Source organism: Anser brachyrhynchus, assembly GCF_964034855.1.
Source record: "Anser brachyrhynchus genome assembly, chromosome: 13".
Classification (NCBI taxonomy): Eukaryota; Metazoa; Chordata; class Aves; order Anseriformes; family Anatidae; genus Anser; species Anser brachyrhynchus.
In genome coordinates, this window is record NC_137708.1 from 1,965,250 (window position 1) to 1,985,040 (window position 19,791).

The 19,791-nt window shown below is 45.1% G+C and overlaps 2 protein-coding genes across 20 annotated transcripts in view; one reads left to right on the forward strand and one right to left on the reverse strand.

Moving 5' to 3' along the window:
* Positions 1–19,791, reverse strand: part of CYSLTR1 (cysteinyl leukotriene receptor 1) — a 99,371-nt gene that overhangs the window by 61,696 nt on the left and 17,884 nt on the right. For 2 of the 15 annotated variants that reach the window (XR_013939000.1, XR_013939001.1), the window contains one exon: positions 16,105–19,633. The exons of 8 other annotated variants lie outside the window; for them this stretch is intronic. The gene's annotated coding sequence lies outside the window, so the exon portion shown is untranslated. 5 more of the 15 variants (XR_013938995.1, XR_013938996.1, XR_013938997.1 and 2 more) reach the window with 5 other exon arrangements.
* LPAR4 (lysophosphatidic acid receptor 4) lies at positions 1,463–16,302 on the forward strand. Of its 5 annotated transcripts, none has more exons than XM_080554319.1 (3): positions 1,463–3,782; positions 6,136–6,377; positions 11,299–16,302. In XM_080554319.1, the coding sequence occupies exon 3, from the start codon at positions 14,117–14,119 to the stop codon at positions 15,161–15,163; it is 1,047 nt and encodes a 348-aa protein (XP_080410445.1). In that variant the 5' UTR covers positions 1,463–3,782; positions 6,136–6,377; positions 11,299–14,116; the 3' UTR covers positions 15,164–16,302. The 5 variants fall into 5 exon arrangements, with proteins under 5 accessions (XP_080410445.1, XP_080410443.1, XP_080410446.1 ...); XM_080554317.1 differs by having other exon boundaries at positions 13,964–16,302; XM_080554318.1 differs by lacking the exon at positions 1,463–3,782 and adding an exon at positions 4,655–4,794 and having other exon boundaries at positions 13,964–16,302.

The following is a 19,791-nucleotide window of genomic DNA, read 5'->3' on the forward strand; positions in this document are numbered from 1 at the left end:
CAATAAACAGCTGGAAAAGAAATACGCTGTCCTTATTAGCAAAAAGCCCTGCTGGAGAGGAAAGTAATGGAACTCTAAGTGCAGGCAAGTTAACAAAACAGGGTTTACAAATGAAGGCTTCTTAAAATTGCACGGACACTGATTCAAAGAGGCACTTGTTGTTTTTTTTGGTCACCTATCTGCAGCATTTAAAATGATTTTTAAATGTCCTTCTAAATGCATATTTAAAAACAAATACACAAACAGGATGAGGCTCTGCATTTTCATTTGATTCCAAAATGATTTTATAGCCTTTTTATAAAACTCTTCAAAAAGTATTTCAAGTGGAAACACTGACAAACCATTAAGCGTTAGTGAACACTGCAACGCTAGTGAGCTCCTGATGGGTTCTGCTACATCTGCTCAGGAATTTTCCTTCAAAATCTTTTCCAGCAGAGACTGTGGTTTCTGTAAAGTGACATTTTTTTTTTTTTTCCCAGGAAAATATCAGTATTACTATTTTTTTCCTTAATTTTCCTGGGGAACATCTGAATGAATTTCTCTGTTCAAAAACGGAATTGAACCTTTTTTTTTTAATCATCCAAATGTTTCCTTTGGGGTCACCCCAGCATTAACCTCATTCCACAGGAGCTGCTGTCCTAAGGCTGCTGCTTTAAAAGCCTGAGACCTTAGGAAGCTGTGAGCCTCGCAGGCTGAGGAAATGATACAGGACGTCGTAAGGATGCATTGCACACAGGCAGCATTTTTCAATACATCGCTTTGAAAGCTCAAAGGGCAGATATTATGGCAACATGCGGTTACCTGTTTCACTTAGCATGGTCCCCATGCTGCTCAGATGCTGGGAAGCCACTCCTAGATGGTCCATTTTGACCACTGCAGCTTAACAGCAGGTTGGGCACAGCAGGGAGGGCTCCGCGATGCCTCCCATCATCTGGGATGTGCTGCCGTACCCAGATGAACTAAAGCCATGCAATATTTAGCTACCAAATGACAAATTAAGTCTGCAGCCGTATGAAAGCAAGGAAAGGAAATAAGCCTTGCCAACGAACAGAGGAGGAAGGGGAAAAGCTAATGTCTATATCATATACATTCTAGTGGCCTTTAAAATGCAATTTTGATTTAGTTTCTGCTCTTTGGCTCCTTTGAGAGCTTGTAAGTGCCCTGAAGTAGGAGTCTCAGCACAATAAAGCATCAATTGACTGAAAATGTTTGACAGCGTAAGAATTAACCGTTAATCGTCCAGAAATGCAGTATGCTACTCTTCTGGGTACATTTTTTCCTAAGTTCAGGTATTCCTGCCTGGCTCATATCAACAGAAATTTTGTATGCCAGTCCTACAGCCCCGGACCACTGACACAACACACAACCAGAAACACAAGAGAAGAAAAACACCAGTAGGGTTTCTGTGCACAAGCAGAAAATCAGAGTACTATAAACAGGGGGTAAAACTTCTGCTTAAACATGTTATGCCTTCTCAGCAGCCATGGTTTCCAACGAGACAGCAGTCCAGTTTGCCTTGTTTTCCAAAATAACTAGAGATTATTGATGTACTGCCAATGTTTTAACAAGGAGAGCTTGCTACATCTCGCCCTGTCCCAAATCTAAGATGAACACCATGGGATCAGGGTGGGGACAGCAGCTGAGTGGTGCAGAGAGGGGAGATGAAGAGCCACGAAGTCTACTCATTGTTTTTCCATTTTAAAGAAAACACTTGCCTGTAACTGTAACCAAGAAGAGAGGCAGCCACCTCCGTTCTTCATGTTTGGCAAATAAACCTACGTTAAGGGTACTTTGTTGGAAATGTTTGTACTTTATTCATTTAAAAAAATATACAGAGCACATTGATAGCACAGCATTTGGCCTATTTAAACTGGTGTGGCAAGAAGGGCAAAAGCATGTGTGCAGTGCTTTGCGAAATGTCCCATGGACGGGACCAGGAAGATATTGCTCTGGGGACATTTTATTTCTCTTTAATACCAAAAACTTTTTTATGTTCCATAGGGGAAAAGATTTTTTTTTTAAATGAACTCTAGGGGCTGAAGAGTAGCATCATGGGTCATCCTAGAGGTTCTACTATGTACCATCTAGTTTTGGTTATAGCTAGCAGAAAAAAGATACCCCTTTTTAAAGAGAAAAAAAAAAAAGGGCAAGGTGACTGAATACCCTGCTCACTAGAGATGCTTTGAATTCAGTGGTAACCCTGGATGGAGAGCAGGTTGTAATCACTGCAATGGATTAGAAAGACGAATTCCATAAAGGACAAAAATACCATCCCCAATCTCCTGTTAAGTTAGCGGTAACATTATAAGGAGGAGTTCCTGAGAGCCCTTGAAGTTCACAACAGCTGAAGATTTTTGTCAGGAGTGTTTAACTAAGCCAATTTTTCAAGAGAGAAAGCAAACATGCCAGCTAGGTACAGCTGCTTGGTTCAAATCCAAAAGCATCAAAGTTGGCATAATTGCTACGTTCTGGCCAAATACTATATGAAGCACAGAAGGTTTTTTAAAAATAAAGGAATAAAAAATTATCCTGTATTTATTCTTCGAGGAGTAATTTGGCCCTCTTCCAGCTTCAGCAGAACTACAGCAAGCCTCCTCCCTAACGGGTTTGCCCGGGGACCCGTACCTCTGAAAGCTCAGCCACGAGACATCCATCCACAAAGGGTTTCAATGCGCTCATCCTACCCTACATCACTGCTGCAGCACACCCAGCCCCAAACCATCCAAACCACGCTTCTTTCCCCAAACAGAGGGATTTGAAATGCAGACTCGCTGTTTAATCAGTCCCCACCAAGAGCACTCGCACTCGCATAAGAATGGTGCCAGGGGCTGGGAAGCTGCAGCATTATACCCGAGCTATCAGCCTTGCCATGAAAGCACGAGCATGCCCACAAGCCAGAAAAGGCCAAAGCTGACTGCTGGTCACACGTTTTAGGAAGGATGGGGGAAAGCTGGTAATTCCTGACTGCGAAGGCTTTACCTGCTGCGGCGTGGCAAGCCAGCGGGCCGGCCTGCTGCAGCGAGGGGCAGCCCACGGGCATCCTGCTGGCTCCGTGCCCAGCCACGGCACGCGAACCGACTGCTCACACCCGTGGATTTCGCATCTTGAGCCCCCCCCAGCCCCTATATTCACCCCTGCACTTGTGCACCAGTGACGTGTGGCGATGGCCGTCCCTTTACAATTTACCCAGATCGTCTCTCATCTTTACGTGCCGGCTGAAAAAGTCAAAAAATGGCCCTTTGACCGGCAGGAATAGGAAACATCTGCACCTTCAGCGTTTTCAATTTAAATCCACACTTGCGTTTTACAGTCGATGTAAACTGCGAGCCCTCAGAGGATGAGGTTTTGCAGGCTGGAGCGAGGCTGTTACATGAGATATTCAGGAAGTTATTTGAATCGACTGGATAAAAGCCGGTGGCAGCTGGGCGTGCTGCAGAAGCGAGACAGAGACCGCTGCATCAGCCACCAGCCCAAGGAATAACATTAGTTCCAGCTTCACAATGAGTTGTTTACTGGCCTTGGCTGCCTGTGGGAACAGCCAAGGGGAGCGGAGGAAAAGGACAGACGAGCACAATGCGAGCGAGACACATTAGGTGGGAGGCTGGGCTTTGAAAGCACACTCAGGATTTCAAACCTATGGAACTGCAGAGGGCTGAAAAAGAAATAAAAGGGCACTGGCTGCTGCACAGCGTAAACAGGCTGAGACAAATAAGCCGGCTGCTGCATTTCTCCTCCCCGCTGCCTGAAGATCCTCCATCCTAGCTGGAGGGCTGATATGAAAGGTAAGAGATAAAAACACAGCTTGCAGCTAGGGGCTCTGCTGGAAGGCAGATTCACCGAAAGGCAGCAGCAGCTCTCAGGGCAGGCTGCACAGGGAAGAGCAGCCGTGCTTCCCTGCAGAAGGCAGCGTTTAGAGTTATGCCCCTACATTTTTTGAGAGCCCACAGGTTTTCCAGCAGGAACCCAGGGCTTTCAGAGCAAAGTGCTGGGGAGAAAGAGTCCAGGCAGCTCTAGGCAGCTCCTTCGAGAAGTTTTCCCAAACAAAAAGCAAGCAAACAAACAATCTTTCTAAACAGATTTGGAAAGCTACTTTGTTTGTATGGAAGGCTTTGCTTTGCAGCTCCCTGGTGCTACCCAACGCCTCCCTGTCTCCCACCCCCTCCTCGCTTTTATTTTTCAATCGGAAGGACAAACAATGACAGCCATGCGAAGGAAAACCCGAGCTTTGTAGAGTTTTTGCCCGGCGTGGGCACTCTCGCAGGCTGTGTCCGGCTGCTGTCACCCCAGCCTCGGTGCTCCCCGTCGCCAGCTGCCCCTGAGCCGCTCACCCTCACCCGGAGCTGGGCGATGCTCAGCGAGGGAGAGCAGCCCAGCCAGAGGGACCCAGCACAGAGCCAGGCGCGGGGCGGGCTCTGGCTCCAATAATACATCCCTGCCCAATGGAAAGCGTTTCCTACAGAGACCCCCAAGGGTTCCCCCTGCCCACAGCCCCTGCACAGACATTGGGCCCATTCTTGTGTCCCGTTTCCCAAGACACGACGGCCGCAGCCTTCAGCAGTTTTGTTCCCTCCTCGAACAAAGGAACGGAGAGAGCTGCCGGGAGCTTTGTGTTTTAAAGATGAACGGCAAACTTTTAGGAGGGAGAGCACGCAGATCTTCCGCGTGGGACTAGCTCGGCGTTGGCTCCACGCACAAGAAAAGGATAAATGGGGGCTGTCAGGGGGGAATCGGTCCGAAATCCGCCGAGCGGCTCGGTGCCACGGGCGTGATCTCAGCCCCGGCCGCTCTGCCCCGGTAAGTGCCTGCTTCTTCGCTAACGCAGCAGAAAAGCCTCCAAGATTTCGTGTCAACTCTGAAAAAAAAAAATGATTTTAGCGTTTTCTAAAAGCTGCCAGCTCAGACAAAGCTGGGGTATAAATCTAGCCGGCTGGGCTCGAGTTGTGCATTTCAATGGAGATTAGCAGTGTTTTTTCTGTACAGGCAGATCTCATTCCTCTTGAGCTGTGCTGTGATTTGGATGGAGGAGGTGAATGTTTCTGTTTAGAGGGAAAAAAGATGATCTCTCCAACTTTTTGGAAAGTAGTTACTGGATAAGCTGCTTGTCCCAACTGTTGCTATGGAAATCATCATAATTCACATCATAATTCTCATTGTGTTGCTGCAGATGACACGTTAAGGACTTTTCCATCCCTGTTGTTTGTTGCAGATTTGTGAAAAATATGCCTGGCTGAGGGCTTTTTTTTTTGTACTTGAAGTTAGAATTGCAAAAACACTTTAATATGAGCTTAAGAAAGGGTTCTATATAAATAAACGTGGCATAAACTTAATGATTTTACAATGATACATGCCTTCTGCTTCATGTACTCTGAGGTCTGGTTTCTATAGGCTATATTAAAATTAGGAAACGTTGCATTTTTTGTACTGCAAAAGTGTAGCATTTTGCTTATCTTTTTGACTTCCATTTATGGCCAGAATGCACTCCTTTTAATCTCAGTAGCAAAATTCCGCTGGAAAAAAATCCTATAGAGCTCTAAGCAGATAAAACTAATGTTGTCAGAAGTAAAATGAACGATGAACAACATACTGAAAACAATTTGAAGATGCAGCCATTTGGAAGAAATAAGACTTAATACAGTATAAATTCACTGCAGAAATTTTGCAAGGTTTTTTTTTTTTTTTTTAAATGATCATCCTTAATCTTTCTTTGAGAGGAGACAGTTGTGTGATTTAGCACTGCTCCCCTACACGAACAGAATAGTAAAACCAAGATGATGGGAAGTGCAAAGTTCACGGGTCGGTGATAAGGATATTCCCCCCTCGTAGCACTTTTTCATCTTCTTTCCCTTACTAGCATTCTGAAAGCTAAAATAAAACAGGCAGGAAACTAACCTTGCTACTTCAGGGGGTTCAAAGCCTATTCATTTTGAAAGAAGGTCCTGAAAAACATGGGAGGGAGGAAGGGTGGGGGAAGCTGAGCGTGCATTTCACTTTAATCCTCTGAGACTAAAAATGAGACTCCTGCTTGGCTGAGGCTAGGTCAGTTGATAAAAATCTGGAGTGAGGAGCTGAGCTTGTACACAGAGAGACAAACGGAACCAATGCCTGAACGTGATTACCCGCTCGCTTTCATTGCAGAGTATTGCAATGAGACAGAAAATGTGAAAAACTGCACCTTCCAGTTTTCTGAGAGACAGCAGCGGTAACGTTAGCTGCGCCTGAGCCCTGCAGCCCACACCGGAGAGAGGACGCACCCCCAGCTGTAAGATGGTTGCCCTCCTCCAGCCTGTGACCTCATGGCTGGAGCACAAGAGGAGGAATTAAGGCAATTTTACCCAAACCTTCAGCCAGATCCTGGGGAAAGGGAGCAGGATAGGAAGGTAGGTAACTTGTGTGCTTGGCACTGGAACAGAGCGAGAGGAGATTGCTCCTTGAGGAGCGCGGTACATGGCGGAGCCATTGGGAAGTCCCAGCCAAGGACTCTGTTCCTGTGGCACTGCTTTAGCACTCGGGACACGGCCACTTGCAGCAGACAGAGCTCAAGGCCCTGCTGGGTGCTGCCCGGGTGCCCTGCAGATGGGTGCCAGAGCTCCTCTGCCCCATGCTCACCCAGGCGGTGGTGGCCTGCCGTGCTTTCTGGAGCATCAGGAGGAGTGGTAAATGCTTGTCAAGAGATGCCTACATGTACGATAACCTCAAACTGCTATTGATATTTTATTAATCATGTAAGATTTGCTGAGTCGATGAACTAGAGTCTGCTCAGTCTCCCCAGGGCCACGTCTGCCTGTGCTGATGTTTGTGATGCATCCAGGCAGGCTGCAGCAAACTCTGCCTAAAGCCGTGGTGTCAGGGCCTCTGTTTACTGGTGTCTGGCTGTTGCTGCCCAGGTGTACATGGATGACGTGGTAGCCGCTGTCTGATGGCCCATAGTCACAAATGAGATGCTGGTGAGCCACCCCATCCATGGGGCTGCCTGGGTGAGGGTGGCTGCTGGAGCTCCTGTCCATTGCCCAGTAGGTCTTTCCAGGTCAAGTGTGCGTGCGGAGACTCTGCTCCTTCACACGCTGCACCTCCTCCATAAATAAGGACCTGATTTAGTCTCGGGGAAGGGGAGCTCGCTGCCTTTCACAAAAGGCAAATTCTCTCCTTGAAAAGAGGAGCTCTTTATTCCCGAGAACAGACAGTGGCTCTGCAAGGTTTCCTCTGATGCACCATCTTCTGAGCTCAGTCCCATAAGAGGGGATAAAGATGCACACGGCATCGGAGCCAAAGTAGCCTGAGCTGACCCTAGCTGCAAGGAACGTTTTCTGAACCGTTTGTAACAGTTTGGCTTGGTTTTGTAGAAAACACAGTCTCTTTACTTTAGCAAGTGAAAATGAGGGGCATTCACTGGTCCCTAAGTCCTGAGACAAAGGCGCATGCTAACAACGTGGCAGATTGCTTTCTCTGTACGTCACTGTCACAATATTTTAAGTCCCTATTATACGCCCATAAATAGATAGCCACAAATGAAGCTCTTCTTTTATCTAATATTATTCCTATTTTCATTTTTGAACCCACAGATAACGTACCATCCTTTGCCCCAGAAAGCGTTTCCTTTTACATGGGAAAGAGAAATTATGTCCCCCAGTGAAAGCAGCGTGCCTTGTATCATGCCAAAATGTCACTCCCCTAAAAAAGATTTCTAAGCAACTTCAGGAACTGCCCTCACTGGCTGAGATTTGATGTTTTTGCATTGTGGAGTTGTCTTATGTTTATTTTAACACCCTGCTGCAACGCGTTACCCTGTAGCTCTTACAGAAAAACAGCGTAGCTGCATGCTGTGCTTCCCCACACGTGCTCCCATTATACATCAGTGAACATTTTTCAAGGCCCTGATGTTTTCCCCAGAGGGGCGGTGAGGGTGGTACGGTGTGGGACGGCACAGCTCCAGTGCTCCCAAGGCCAGATGAGACTACAGCTGTCTGCGTCCACCCAGTCCACACTCCTGTCAGAAGGGAGCACTCGGACCTTCCCCTTTGCACCCAAAATAAAGCATTTAGAGAGAACAAAGCCCTGTTTTATCTACTCCAGACAGTAAATGAATGCGGGGCACAGATCCTTCAAGGTCCTGAGTGCTGGAGCAAAATACAGGTTGTCTTCTGTCCTGCTAATTTCCATGGATGTGGACCCACAAGGAAACCAGCTGTCCTCCCCTGTACTGAGGTTTAGCTTGCAAAAGCTGAAATAGGCATCTGTGCTGCGGTGCTGGCAGCTGGATGGAAGCTTGTTGATGCTAATATATGCAAAGAAAAAAAAAAGCCTATAATTTTTGGATAAACAGAGGTGAAAGTTCAGCTGTCCTGCTTCAGCAAAGGGACTGAAAAAGAACCAGCCTGGAGCCACGGCCCTGGGCAAGACCGCAGGAGCGATGCTCAGGTGAAAGGAGGGCTTCATGCAGCTGCAGGCGCCTCGCGAGGAGCCGGGTAAAGGCAACAAGGAGCCCAAAAGCCAAGCAATCACCAAGGAACCACTGGAAATTGTGTCAGAGAAGGCAAAGAAAGGAAGCTTTTTGGGCAGAACGCTGACTGGAAAGAGTTTTAGAAGCGTAAGCAAATAAACCGAGTTCTGTTGTTGGATTCCCAAGCGGTTCAGGGAAACAGGACTCTCTTATTTTTTTTTTCTTAAACATGCTTTGTAAATAAACAGGGCTACATCAAAGGCACAGCTACCTCCATCACCAGTTTCTACTCCTGAGCGAAAACAACCTGTAAATCTTCAAGAACTGGGCCAAACAGTGCAATGACACTTTTCATCAATTAATCATTTTTTTCTTTGCATCTAAACCTTGTTACCACGTTCTCTACTGAATCTAGCAATACCATTATAAAGCAATCTCCCTTTAGAAAGAAACCCGAGAGTGAGAAGGGCAGCATTCCTAGAGTCCTCCATCATCAGAGTGAGGTTCCTTTGCAAGCAAAAGCGTCCCCCTTACAGGAATAAGATAACGCAGACTTTGCTGGGAAGTTTGGGGTGATTTCCAGTTTCTGGGCTGTGGGCCAGGCCTTCCGAAGGCAGTCGTGGATGTTCAGGCCAAAGCACTGCAAGGGTTAAGGGGGGTGATGTAAATGGAGAGAGACATTCTCAGTGAAAACAAAAAGAGAGTCATGCCCTGAGGATCAGTGTCTGAATATGGGGTAAGTCAGTTCACTATTCTCTTCAGAAGGAAACATTTTAATTAGCTCAATACAAAACAGATACAGCACAGAGAAGTCACCATGAGCAGGAAATGCTTTGTGGGTCTCAAAGGACAGTTAGGAGACAACGGCAGTGCTGACCAATTAACAACAAAAGAAAAAGGCACCATTAGGATTGGGTCCGATAGGCTCAGGTTTCCTCTTCCCAGCTCCATCTTTGAGAGGAACGAAACCAGGGCCCTGCTACACCTCGTGTCCTGGCTTCCAGGCAAGAGAAGGGGGCTGCCGAGCCCAGGGGGTGTCGAGGCTCCCGGAGAGCCAGAGCCACCGCGGCGGTGGCAGGAGGACAGGAGGGGCTGGCACAGTCACGCCAGTTTGTTCTTCCTCTGCCCAAGACTGGGAAAGCCACCGCTGAAACCTGATGGACTGAAACGACCAAGCATAACTTGTGAGTTCACCTTCCTGGCAGGTGTGAGAGATGTCATTACGCCGGTGGCAAACACTGGGGAATCGAGGTACCGCTGGCATTGAAGACCCTGCCACAATAAGTGTCAAAGTCATGAATAAGAGCCTTTCTGCTGCCTTTTATGCTAATCGCCAGAAACCATCCCCTCCTGCCCAGCACAGCCTAGGCATTCCCTCTGATAAAACACTGGGAAGAATGGCCCTTTGAAGCTACAGAAACCTTCGCTGGACTTCAAAGTCACACTTCGGCCTGCTTCTTTCCTACTGTTCTCAGCTACATCACTTCGGATTAGTAAATGAAAGGGATTAAAGCACTCGTACTTTCCAAGGGACGGTCAGGGGTGCTTTGTTTCCAGGCAGCTGCTTCGCTTCCCGTCGCATAACTCCTCCTGCTCCCACCCTGCCGGGAGGAAACGCAGGCACAGGATACCCTAAGACTGCAAGAGGCGCTTGGGAAGATGGAGAGCTCAAAGCCGTCGGTTTAACAGCCAAACCCAGACCTGGTGTCCCATTAAGAAAGCCGTTGGCGCTGCAAGCACCCCTTCCCCGCAGCAGCAGGTCCGTCAGTGCCAGCTGTCCCCGAGCTTGCCGTGAGCCCCCGCCACGGGTCACCGGGAGAACGGAGCCAGCGTGTGTGACAGCAACTGCCCCGTCAGCCTCAGGGAGGGAAAAGCCAGCAGCCAGATTCCCCCCAAATTGGAAATTTGTTTGTAAAATTGCTTCCGGTTAACGTCGTCAGAGTTGTTCTTGCAACCAAAAATACCTAGCAAAGCTTTCACTGAGAAGAGACGCTTGGTGAGCTGAAACCCTGCTGTGGTTACACATACTGCGGGAGTAGCAAAGCCGTTTGGGCTCAGTGTGAGGCTGCATTGCTGCATCTCCATTGTTGCTTTGCTGTCTTTGATTTCACATTGTGTGGTTTTCAAATGAATATCTGTAAGCCTTTACACATGATCGTTTGGGTTTTATGATTGCCCACTAGCAGTGCCACAGAATTATCAAAAACGTTCACTTTTACAGCTAGAAAATAGACGTTTCTGTCTATAAAATCTATATTTGAATGGTTACAGTACATCTCACCTTACTCTATAGTGCTTATAACTGCCTAGAAGGATCCAAGTCCTACAGCTTTATTCAGAATTACCTAAACAAAAGTCTTCAAAACAAAGAAACAAGCAAAAAAAAAAAGGCCCCAACAACAACAAAAGCTTTTCAGAGCCTTCTGCATAATTAAAGTAGAATGAAGGAGATAAATAAACACCAAGATATTGAAGACAAGATAGTTTGCAGGAGTAAAACCCTCACACACTGGGCTCACCGGTGGGTGCAAGTTGCACATCATGCAGTTGTTGTACCTCCTGGGTAAAAGGGAATTGAAAACCCCTTAATGAAAGGAGTTCTTGTTGAGCCAAGGCTTAAAGCACGTGCTGGGCCCAGGGAAAATACTTATTTACAAGGTCAGGGTCTGAGTCTGTCAAAACGCAACAAGTGCTGCCATAACCTAGAGAGATTTCAGGACAAAACCTACTGAAAACACCCCAGAAACAGTATTCCCACCTTTTGACCCGTCAGTTTTTAGTCCTATAAAGCCTGTATCTCACAAGATGAGAGAGAACTAGCATTTTAAAAAAGCATTGCTAGGTGGTTGTTTCTTTCCCAGCAAAGCAACAGCAGTGAACGTAGTATACATGAAGAGCATCCTGCTGCTTTAAGCCTTAGTGAAAGGAAGGAAAGCGAGTCTTAGATCCAGCAAACCAAATCTGTAGACTGATGCTGCAGAATTTAAAGCACATGGCTCAGTTTGAAAGCAGCTTGTCAGCCTGTTTAAACACCTCCCTGTTAGATAAGTAAACAGCACAAGCTTATATTTTCAAGACTGTAACTTAGCTAGACAATTGCTGGCAGGCAGTTCTCAGACTTATACACCAGAAAAACTGGTGTTGGCCCCTGCAATTGTCTGATACAGAACAGGAAAAGAATCCAGTAATCAAGCACCTTTCCTCCTCTGTAACAAGCACCTGGGTCAGACTGCTGGCAAAGACCAGTAGTAAAGCAGTCAGTAGTAAAGGTAGGAATTTCAAAGTCTTTTAAACCTGCCGTGTCAGGCCTTGCTTTGAGGAATAACCGAAACCCCGAGCTACGTGCACAGATCGGAAAGTGGGGTTTCCATCTACCTCCCATGAATATAATGGGAAAAACACTGAGATGAGCAAAAAAGCCCAAAGAGGCCTAAGGAACATTTTGCTCCCCCACACAGCCCGTTCCTACACTGTCCACCCCCAGCCCTCTGCAACACATAAGGAAGCATCTGCCCACGGCTGCTCTAGAGACAGCCCGAACCTGGGCTTTGATCTCATTTGCCATTGCCACACCATCAACAGCAATCAGATAAGGGGACATCTACTTCTGATTTGAATATTTGCTAATGGAGGATATCGTTATCAGAAACATGCAGTGCAAAACACAAGTAAAATGAGGGAAGAATTTGCTAAGTTGGGTTAAGAGCTTGTGCCAAAGTCGTCTGCGGTAGTTGATGCACGCACAGCAGATCTAGCCAGGACAGCAAACCAGCTCAAAGCACCTCTTTGCTGCCCTAGACCTGACACATCCCAGCCTGCAGAGGGCAAGAAACCTCCCTGACAGGATACACATAGTAGTATCAAAACATCTTTTTGAATGTCAAAAAAATTAATGTTAATCAAAAGTCATCTGACAAGCAAGATCTGGGGGATCCTCCCTTCCTGTTCTGCTTCAAGCCCAGCTGATCTACAACAGGCAGAGAAGCATCTGGGTGACAGCACTGGCTTCAGGGGCGCGCACACGGAGCCTGCTGCTGCCTGGGTGCTCCCAGAGGTGAGCAGAACTGGTACCTTACACCAAGCAAAGTCGTGGCTGCTGCATCTTCCTCAGCACTTGACATTTTACCACCTCTCTCACTGGCAGCACATAAGAATAATTGTCAGCATAAGTTTTTTTTTCCAGTAGGAAAACATTTGATTTTTTATCAGTTTGCATCTTAAATTGTCTTGATTCCGTGCTTTCTCCCCCAGTTTGTTTGTTTACATGTTGCCATTTCAACCTTTAACACGAACACATTCAATTTCGTGTTTGCTGTTGTAACCATGTCAGACAATCACTTCCTGGAAGGGATCCTACTCTTCAGTGGTTTCATCTCTAAATTACTCTGCAGTTGTAGTTACTAAGATGTTCCTTAGATTACAGACTACAAAAGGATTACAAACTTTGTTTTGTATTTGGTTTTCTTTGTTTAACGAGGCAAAGTTCTCTGTCCTAGTTACCCAACTTCACTGCACAGCTTCAAGACGTACCACTGCCATGCCCACCTTCTAGCTCAGTTGGAGAGACTTTCCCTTTGCTTCTGCTCACAGGCTGATATGAGAACATCAGGACAGTTCATAAAGCACTTATTGTTCATTAAACACTTATTTCAAACAAACACCACTGTTTACTTCAAGCCTACGCTTCTCTAAAGCTTACTGAATTGGACAAAGTTTTACAAGAGCATAGTTCATGAATTTTCACAAATTTCAAGTTCTGAAACTTGACAAAGGAGAAATAGAACTGTCAGTGCAACTTAGAGTTGATTTTGCAGATAATTTTACATCTGAAAGCCATCCTTCAGTAAACTATATGCTTTATTTCTGTGAAAATGGTAAAAACCCCAACGTTTTTCAAAGTGACAAGCATAAATTTGGAAAATATTTTTGAAAGACATTTATGAAATATTTTTCACTATGAAAAATGTATGTTCCCATTTTCAAGTAGAAAAAAGACAAAGTAGCAATCTGTCAATGTAAGGTTTTACTGCTTTTTCATTAAAAAAAGTTGTAAATTCATAGAAGTTTCATTCCTGCACATTTCAAAACAGGCTTTAAAACTTTCAGCTCATTCAGCTCTTGTCACAAGTTTAGGTGAACATTTCAGACCATTATCTGATTCTATACCTGGGCAGCATCATGGGTTTGTGATTCAATTTCTTCCCAAGCACACTGGGCCAATTCCATCACAAATTTTAAAGAAAAACCTTTCCAAGTGGAAAGTTGGAATTAGCTACCACTCTCCTTCCAATCAGAGGACAAGAGAGCAAAGGAGGAAGGAAGGGAAAAGCCACATCTTAATTGCTGTGTTCAACTTTGAAAAAATCCCAGTGATGGTGGAACTTTAGAAGGGTACTTGGTAAATTAATTACTGGTCTTGTTTGCACACCCATTCACGTGGAGAGGAAAAAGAGTACGCGCACTTTCACAGGCACTTTATATGACAGGAGTTTGCAAAACTGACAGCTTTATTTCTCTCTTCTTTAGGATGAAAGGAGTTGCAATGAAGACATGGTAGCAGGGTGTCAAGCAACCTTCCTGGAATGCATTTCTTCAGGAAGAAAAGAGATCCCTGCCTTGTTTTATGGATGGCACTGAAGTAGACTTTGAAGTTCTTTGGAAGCACATCACAAACTTGGCATGGGAAACCACAGCAACAATCATACCTGTTTGACAGATGATTCCTTCAAGTACAACTTGTATGGAGCTGTGTACAGTGTGGTCTTCATCCTTGGTTTAATTACCAACTGTGCCTCCCTCTTTGTTTTCTGCTGTCGGATGAAAATGCGAAGCGAAACAGCCATTTTCATGACAAACCTGGCAGTTTCAGACTTGCTGTTTGTGTTCACTTTGCCTTTTAAGATCTTTTACAATTTCAACAGGCATTGGCCTTTTGGAGATAGCCTGTGCAAGATTTCTGGTACAGCATTTCTCACCAACATCTACGGTAGCATGCTGTTTCTCACTTGCATTAGCGTTGACCGTTTCCTCGCTATCGTCTATCCATTTCGATCTCGTACCATAAGGACCAGAAGAAATTCAGCCATAGTCTGTGCTGGTGTTTGGATATTGGTCCTCAGTGGTGGAATTTCAGCTTCATTGTTTTCCACAACCAACATCTCCAACTCCAGCACAACCTGTTTTGAAGGTTTTTCCAAACGTATCTGGAAAACCTATTTGTCTAAGATCACTATATTTATTGAAGTGGTAGGATTCATAATTCCTTTGCTACTCAACCTTACGTGCTCTTCTTTAGTTCTCAGGACTCTCCGGAAACCTGCCACCTTGTCTCAGATCGGGACAAACAAAGAGAAAGTATTGAAAATGATCATTGTGCATGTGGCCATTTTCGTCGTGTGCTTTGTGCCTTACAATTCCATACTCTTCTTGTATGCCCTTGTGCGGTCCCAAGCAATAGCAAACTGTTCCTTGGAGAGGTTTGCGAGGACAATGTACCCAATTACGTTGTGCATTGCAACAATGAACTGCTGCTTTGACCCATTCATCTATTACTTCACATCGGAATCTTTCCAGAAATCTTTCAACATAAAGACCCAGATAAAAATGGATTCTCTTTTCAAGACTGAGACCCCTCTAACAAAGACTGCACTACCAGCGCCACAGGATGAAATAAGTGACCAAGCTATTACAAATGGGGGAGATCCAACATCTGAATCACATTTCTAGCGCCATGTTTACACATGCAGTTATCCCCCATTACTTTTTGATTAACGCCATGTGTGAACTAGTGCTTTCAGAGCATATGGGTTCCTGCATGGCATTAATGAAGAAAAGTTACTTGGGGATAACTACACAGGTAGACAAATTGTTATACTGGGATTGCCCCACCAGATGTGACAGGCAAGCATTACATAAAAATCCTGGTGGACCTCTTTGGAGGGCATGGATGGCTGACAAATGCACCAGCTAAGAAAGGAACAGAACAGATTCCTTAACCTAATATGCCAACATTTGGTGTTTTTTCCCCCCAGTGGTTAACATAGGACCAGTTGGGAAATATAAATTTTTTTTTCTTAGAGATCTGTCAATATTTCATGCCTTCTGGAAACGCATCATCATATGTTAACTCAGTAACTTCACACAATATGTATGTTTGCTTAAAAAGGCATAATAAAAGCTTTTGGCTTTTCCTTATTTCACCACAAGAGTATATAGATCCTGGCTTTACTAGGTACAGGCATATTAAGTTTATTGTATGAAAAGGTTTGGAATGTAAATAATTGTTTTGAAAGTAGGCAGATCAGTTACTTGATATAAAAAAGTAATAATGATGCGGTTTTGAAATAAGTTTCATTTTTGTAAGATTAACATGTCTTGTAATTTATTTTAAATGACATCTCTAGGGAGAATTAAAGAGCACATTACTGCTCTGTTGCACCTGGGTTTTTACATCCCAGGAGATTATGGGACTTAGCCCATAAAGTCAGCTGAAGGAAAGGGCCTGAAACCCCAGAGTTCTTGCCAGGCCAAGTCTCTTATATGGAAATTGCATGCAGCTGAAGGGCTGAAGAACCTTGGAGTACTGACCTAACAAAAAAGCATGTTTGGATACAGAAAATTGGTGTCAGTGCATCCAATTAACAGAAGATCTTGTGATTGCTTGCTGGTTTGTGTTTTTTTTTTTTTGGCTACACAATCAACTAATTAAACAAGGTCTCAAAATAACTCCAAAAGAAGAGTAAGTAAAAACAAGTTAGTCACACTCTTCCTAGTTGCAGCAATGTTTTCTTGTTTTGCAATTAATTTATTACATAGCCTGCATTTCCTTTTATAGATATAGATTATATAAATATGTGGAAAGTTAACCATCTGTTGTTGCATTTTACTACATGGTTCATTTCTCCAGTTGTTGTTTCACATTTCAAGCTATACTGACCTTAATAGGCCAATTCATTCTCAAGTGTAAGACAAATGAGGAAACCAAGTAAACTTGAAAAAGTATAAAGTTATTACTTGTTAGATCAGTAACCTACATTTTCCACAGTATAGCGTAACACTACTTCTAGGGCTATATGGCCAAAAAAGACAAAATATTAATTGAACAGATGTTTTCCACTCAGCCATTTATCTTACTTCCCTCAGATCAAGTCTCATGAGATACTGAGCTACACAAGTGTGATTACTTCTTAAAGCAATCAGTTTTTCTGAAGTGTGAAAAGAATTCAGCTGCAAAAAAATATGTTATGCTTTAAAGGGAATATTTATTAATACATTCACTTTGAATTAAAAAAAAAGTCTTCCCAAACTAGCTTACCAAGCCTAAAACAAGCCCTCGAGGTCACTATTTAACCCCTAAATGGCTGCCATTTATCTACTGCCCCAGCTGTTGGCTCTTACTGCAGAAAAGAGTATGATTAACTCATTATGTGCAGAGTACTACAGCACCCAAACTATTCCACCTCAGCTTTGAGTTATGGTCCTGTTCACTAGAAGCTTGCACACAAGACTGGCTTAGGAGCTTTTTCCTGCGCATCAAATTTAGACATCACTTTAGAGCAGAAAAGAAAGGTGAAAACAAGCAGAGATATTCAAACCCATTGGTGGAATAAAACAGGTGTGGCAGGACAATGGCACAGCTACAATAAATTAATTACAATAAATTTGTCAGCAGCTGGGAAAAGTTTACCTCAACTAGAAGCAGTGAGCTGCATTTTTAGAAGCATCAGTATTTGCTGAACACCTCTGCTTGTCCTCTTACACTGAAAACACAAGACCCCAACATCTGATTTTAACTAGCTTTGCTCTCTCATCTGCCTCCTCCCAATGTTCCTCGCTAAACCCACCAGCATGGCCCTGTAATTCGGCACAGTCATTTAACCATGCACTATGTGAAAGTCCATGCCATGCCCCTCACCTTCCCATACAGGCCTGAACTATTTTAAACTTTTAAAGTTTTGTATTTCCTTTGGCTGATGAGCCCGTTTCAACACTTGCCATGAGATGTATACATTTCAGAGAAGCTGTTCCCATAACTTCAGATGGAAACGCAGAGCGAGGCGAGGGGCAGGGTTCTCCATGCACAGCACTGCCTTCTGAGGGCTGGGAGACATCCCAAGCTGGGCAAGAGGGATGGGGCACCCAGCCCCGCTGCCCCGCCATTGATGGGTACTTGAAATTGGCACTGGGTGAGATGAGTGCTCTATTCACAGGGATGGGGGAGAGAAAGAAAAACCACAGAATACACTAAAAAGCCGAGGTTACAGTACTGAAGATTCATTTCAGCCTGTTGGTAAGAAAAATACATGGCACATGAGTACATGCTCTTGTCCACAGTGCAAAAAGCCTTCTTTCTTCAGCTTTACAAAGACTAGAAACTTGTTTACAGGCTAGCTTGCTCGCAATGGGCAACCTTTAACTGTCAGCTTGTAAACCTTAACTTTAAAGCTGCTGCTTCCCACTCGCAAACAAGGAGCAGAAAGCCAGCATCCCCACGTCACACAGGGGTTAGGAGCTTTGTGGGACAAAACTGTTCTCACCTGGTCATTCCAGGCTTAGCAAGACAGAACCAGACCCAGCACCGCGGAGCTGACAGCAAACATCTCGTCTGCAAGGATCCTGGAAGACCTGCTCTGTGCTCCGCAGACCTTCCTCTAGCAAAAGCCAGGGGAAAAAAACATCTACCCTAGAAACCACTGTCTAGCCTTCTTAAGGAAATGTTAAAAGAGAGGGGGGAAAGAACTGTGTGTGACTGGACAACCTCCAGGCTGTACATACATAGCTTGACTGTAATCTGAGCATAATGGTTGTCTTTTTCTAAGTGAAACTAGTGCCAATGCTTACAAATTTCTGTTTGCAGTTTTATGGGGCAAGAGCTGCGGTCGATATTCTCACATAAAATGTAATACTATCATCATGTGCCAAAATGCTAACTGAAAAGATTCATTATTTTGTAATTTAATACCTTATAAATTATATGGAGATCATATGTTGACTGACACTCACATCTGGTAGGATAGTTCTTGACTAATCTTTTTTCTAGGTCAGGTATACCAAGTAAATGCTCTACGGTTTGTGTATAAATAACCAATTATGCATTCAGAAAGAGGAAAAGTAATTTTTCAGATGCTGGTAAAGCCAGGCTGGGAGGAACGATGGTGGTAAATGAAAAGTGGATTCACAGCTTTTCTGGCTAACATGCAGCAGCGTTCCTTCTGCCTAACAAAGGGCTATTGTCAGCAAACAGCACACACCAGAACTAGGAGTTTAGAAGCAAAAAATCAAATTAGAAGCTAATGCCTTTATCTAGCTGAAGCTAGGAGACAGGATGTGGCAGTGCTCGTGGATGCTAAACATACAGTATTAATCAAGGGTTCTATCGCTCCCAGACAGCTCACTTCTCCTATTCCCCATCCCTCCCTACGCGATTCACTCGCCGTAAGCTCACCACACCGCTTTGCAGTGCTTTCCCTGCTGGCACGCCAGAGCTCTGAAAAGCAGCCTCTGCCCAAAACTACCTCTGCGTATGCACAGCTGTTCAACACGCCGTGCCAGTCCGAGTTCCCATGGTAGGTGTCACGACACGAGGAAGCACAGCCTTGAACAGCCACCATGAAAGCCCCTCCTCTCACAGGAGGATTTTTTGGTAACACAGCAGGCTCTGCATCAGATGAAAGGTGCCAACTCTTTGTGTGACAGCATAAATCTTCCCCACCTTTGTAGAACCAGTGCAAATTACCCAGGCTCCAATCCATGAAGCACAAGGGCAAGGAGGCAGCACAAGTCACATACAGAAGTCGTGCCCAGGCACCTCATGCAAGTGATGATGAAAAGTCCCTGTGCTGCCCATGCAAATACACAGCTGTTCCTCAGACAGCAAAGCTGTTCCCCCCCAACCTCATCCATCACAGACCTGCTGTGTGGATTCAGCCACTAAGAACGCCCCCAGGATGTTTTTTGGAAGGCCTCCCTGTGGTGCTGCAGGGGTGATGGGGAGCCCCAGTCCTGCTCTGCTCTCTATCCAGAGGAAACATGCTGTGTAGACCAGAGGTCTTCCCTCTGACAAACAGTAGGTAAAGGAGAACAGGACCGATCATGCTGATGAATTTTTACAGCACCTTTAATGATCATCTTGAAGGCTGGTGTCCCTACACAGCTCCCCAGCACCACTCCATGTCCCTTCCCCAGCGGGTGGATTTGCTGTAAAACGGGCAGGAAATGACTGTCTTGGAAATGCTGCCTCAGAACAGCAGCAGACAACAACGGTCCCTGTGAAGGAGCATTTACACAGGGCTCTGTCTGGAGAAAGAAAACAGGAGGCGCGTGGTAACAGGGAGGAACTGGGCCGCGCATGCAGC

Bases quoted from the DNA above. Each gene is read 5' to 3' on its own strand.
- LPAR4 (XM_080554319.1), top strand. From the start codon at position 14,117: ATGGGAAACCACAGCAACAATCATACCTGTTTGACAGATGATTCCTTC.